Raw genomic sequence first — 3,567 nt, forward strand, 5'->3', positions numbered from 1 at the left:
CTTACACTTAATTTAGAGTTTAAATATCATTGTACGTGTGCTTTGGGTCATTTTATCAGTTTAGTCCAAAAGTTTTATTTTTCGCATGTGAGTCCTAAAAGGTTTCACTCTTGCCATTTTATTTCACTAGGTTAACTTCATTCATTTTTCTGTTAACGAGAAGGGCAATTCAGTCATTTTATATGGCCGAATTGTCTTTCTAGTTACAGAATTACATATAAAATGACCGAATTGTCCTTCTCGTTAACAAAAAAAAAATGGATAAAGTTAACCTAGTGGACTAAAATAACAACAGTGAAACTCATTTGGACCCACAGAAAAAAAAAAAAAAAAAAAAAAAAAACAACCTTTGGACTAAACTGCTAAAATAGCCCAAACCAGGACTAAAATGACATTTAACTCCTTATTTTATGTCCTATAAAATGGTGCACAAGGAGGCATCTAAATCATGCACTAAACAAAATAGATATACACAAAATGGGATCAATGAATATGGTGAACAAACCTCATGCTGTTTGCATACCCTTTCCTGCACAAGGCCACATTAATCCCATGCTAATACTTGCCAAAATCCTACACTCCAAAGGCTTCCATATAACCTTTGTCAACACCGAATTCAACCACCAACGCCTCGTAAAATCACAAGGCTTGGACACCCTCAACCGCTACACATCTTTTCGATTCGAGACCATTCCTGACGGGCTTCCGCCACCTGAAAACCTAGATGCGACCCAAGACATCCCCGCATTATGCAAGTCCACCTCGGAGACATGTCTGGAACCGTTTAAGACGCTCCTCGCGAAACTCAATGACACCGCAACGAGGCCTCCAGTCAGTTGTATAGTTGCGGATGGTGCGATGAGCTTTACACTTGATGCAGCACATGAGTTGGGTATCCCTGAAGTTCTATTTTGGACAACTAGTGCTTGTGGCTTCTTGGGTTATGTACACTATGATACTCTCAGGCAAAATGGATTCTTTCCACTAAAAGGTATGGATTACATATATTGAAGTGAAATAGCATTAATTAGTTTCATGTATTAAGCTTTATAACTTATGTCCCTCCCATATACCTGAAGGAGAAAATCCTAGTTTAGTCACACTATACTGATTTTTTTTTTTTTTTTTAATTTTAGACTTCCAACCTAATGTGTCGGAAGTTCCGACCCTTTTCCGACAAAGAAGATATAATTTTTCTCTAAATTTTACATATTAACTTTACATGTTAGCATTATTGTTATTATTATTGTTGGTTGTTTTTGTTATAAAATTTATTATTATTATTGTTGTTGTTGATGTTATTGTTACTGGTGTCATTCTTTGATAATCTGTAAGGTTTTATATACTTATATTATTATAAGTATTACCTATATTAATTAACAATTTATACGTATGTATGTGTCGGAAATGCAATGGAAAAAATATGTGTCAGAAATCCATGAAAACGGGTTGTGTTGGAAATTTGTTGGTGCTTCTGACGGGTTGTGTTGGAAATGTGTAGGTACTTCTTAAAAAGTTTTCTGTGAAAGTTTTTCAAAGAGTTAAATGTCATTTTGGCCATTTTGCAGTTTATTTCAAAGGTTTTGTTTTTCACATGTGGGTTCAAAAAGATTTCACCGTTGTCAGTTTAGTCCACTGGGTTAACTTCATCCATTTTTTATGTTAACGAGAAGGGAATTTTGGTCATTTTATATGTAATTCTGTTAACTAAAAGGGCAATTCGGCCATATAAAATGACCGAATTGCCCTTCTCGTTAAGAGAAATAATAGATAAAGTTAACCCAGTAGACTAAAATGACAATGGTGAAACATTTTTGCACCCACAAGCAAAAAATGAAACTTTGAGATGACACAAATCACAAGGACTAAAATGACAGTTGACTCTTTTTCAAATTAAATTATTTTTGTCGGAAAAGTGTTAGCTAAGGCCACTTTTAGAAACAACCCGAATGGCCGAATCCCTGTACTCTTGTTGTGCTACGTGGACTCAAATTAACAAACATCAACTTGATCAACTCATTACAATGATAATTTTCATTTTGTTGTCATACTTATATTATTTTTCAAATTAACAAAACATCAACTTTTGATCAATCTATACAACAATTATCATTTTCATTTTGTTATCATACTTATTTTTTGTTCTCTAAAACATATTTGTAGATTCCGCTGATTTAACCAATGGGTACTTGGATACAATTGTTGATTGCATACCTAGCATGCAAGGCACGCGCTTGAAGGATATGCCAACGTTCCTCCGAAGCACAAATCCAGAGGAACTCATGGTCAATTTTGTAATCGGCGAAACTACTAGAGCGAAAAATGCTTCAGCAGTAATACTCAACACCTTTGAAGACTTAGAGCATGAAGTCTTAAACGAGCTATCATCAACGTATCCTTCGGTTTTCTCAGTTGGGCCATTACACACCATTGCAAACAATATGGTAGCAAACGATCTAAACTTGTTGGGTTCGAGTTTATGGAAAGAAGATACCCAATGCCTAGAATGGCTCGACTCAAAAGAAGCTAATTCGGTTGTTTATGTGAACTTTGGAAGCATAACCGTGATGACACCCCAACAACTAGTTGAGTTCTCTTGGGGGCTTGCAAATAGTAACCAAACCTTTTTATGGGTTATCCGACCCGACCTGGTGTCTGGAGACTCCCCAATGCTGCCACCAGAGTTCCTTGAGGCGACTAGCAAGAGGGGGTTGTTAACAACTTGGTGCCCTCAACAAAAAGTCCTAAACCACCCATCTATTGGAGGGTTTTTGACACACAGTGGATGGAACTCGACGCTAGAGAGTATATCGAGTGGAGTTCCAATGATTTGTTGGCCATTCTTTGCCGAACAACAGACAAATTGTTGGTATAGTTGTAATAAATGGGGCATTGGAATGGAGATCGATAGTGATGTTCATAGAAAAGAAGTTGAAAAACTTGTGAGGACTTTAATGGTGGAAGAAAAAGGAAAAGAAATGAGAAAGATGGCTATGGATTGGAAGAAAAAGGCTGAATCCTCTTCATCGTTGTTGAACATAGACAACTTGATCAACCAAGTGCTCCTTCAGTCCTAAAGGTTCAGATAGTTGAAAGAAAAATGTTTTCTAATAATCTTTGTATCTTATGGTTTAAATGTTTTGTTTTCATTTTTATTGTGCATTTTTCTTGAATAACATATGCTTTAATCATGTATTAATTATAAATTTGAACGGAAAATGATATACGTCTGATAATTTCGACATTAAATCTTAATAATACTTTATTTTATGAAATAATGATAAGTTATATCCCTTAAATCTTGGCATGTGTTCTATTTAGTCATGATCAAAACTAGACTAAAATGGTATAAAAGCTTGCACATATAACTTATGTTGTAAAGAACTTGTATAGGTTCACTCTAATTTTTTACCCCGCTGCGCGTTGCAGCGGCTCCGTACGCGACGTGATTAATTAATTACAGACTACAATTAACCCGACTTGTATGCGAACTAAATTTACGTTGAAAAATAGAGTAATCCGAATGCATGCCGTTGAATGAAAATATATTATATTTGACCTGACTTG

The 3,567-nt window shown here is 35.5% G+C and overlaps 1 protein-coding gene across 1 annotated transcript; it reads left to right on the forward strand.

Moving 5' to 3' along the window:
* Nucleotides 1-385: 385 nt before the first annotated feature.
* On the forward strand, nt 386-3,219 carry LOC110941288 (7-deoxyloganetin glucosyltransferase). Its single transcript, XM_022182909.2, has 2 exons — nt 386-991; nt 2,164-3,219. Exons 1-2 carry the CDS (start codon nt 478-480, stop codon nt 3,075-3,077), a joined length of 1,428 nt encoding a protein of 475 aa, XP_022038601.1. The 5' UTR covers nt 386-477; the 3' UTR covers nt 3,078-3,219.
* Nucleotides 3,220-3,567: the final 348 nt, after the last annotated feature.

The sequence above is a fragment of the Helianthus annuus genome, chromosome 4, assembly GCF_002127325.2.
Source record: "Helianthus annuus cultivar XRQ/B chromosome 4, HanXRQr2.0-SUNRISE, whole genome shotgun sequence".
Classification (NCBI taxonomy): domain Eukaryota; kingdom Viridiplantae; phylum Streptophyta; class Magnoliopsida; order Asterales; family Asteraceae; genus Helianthus; species Helianthus annuus.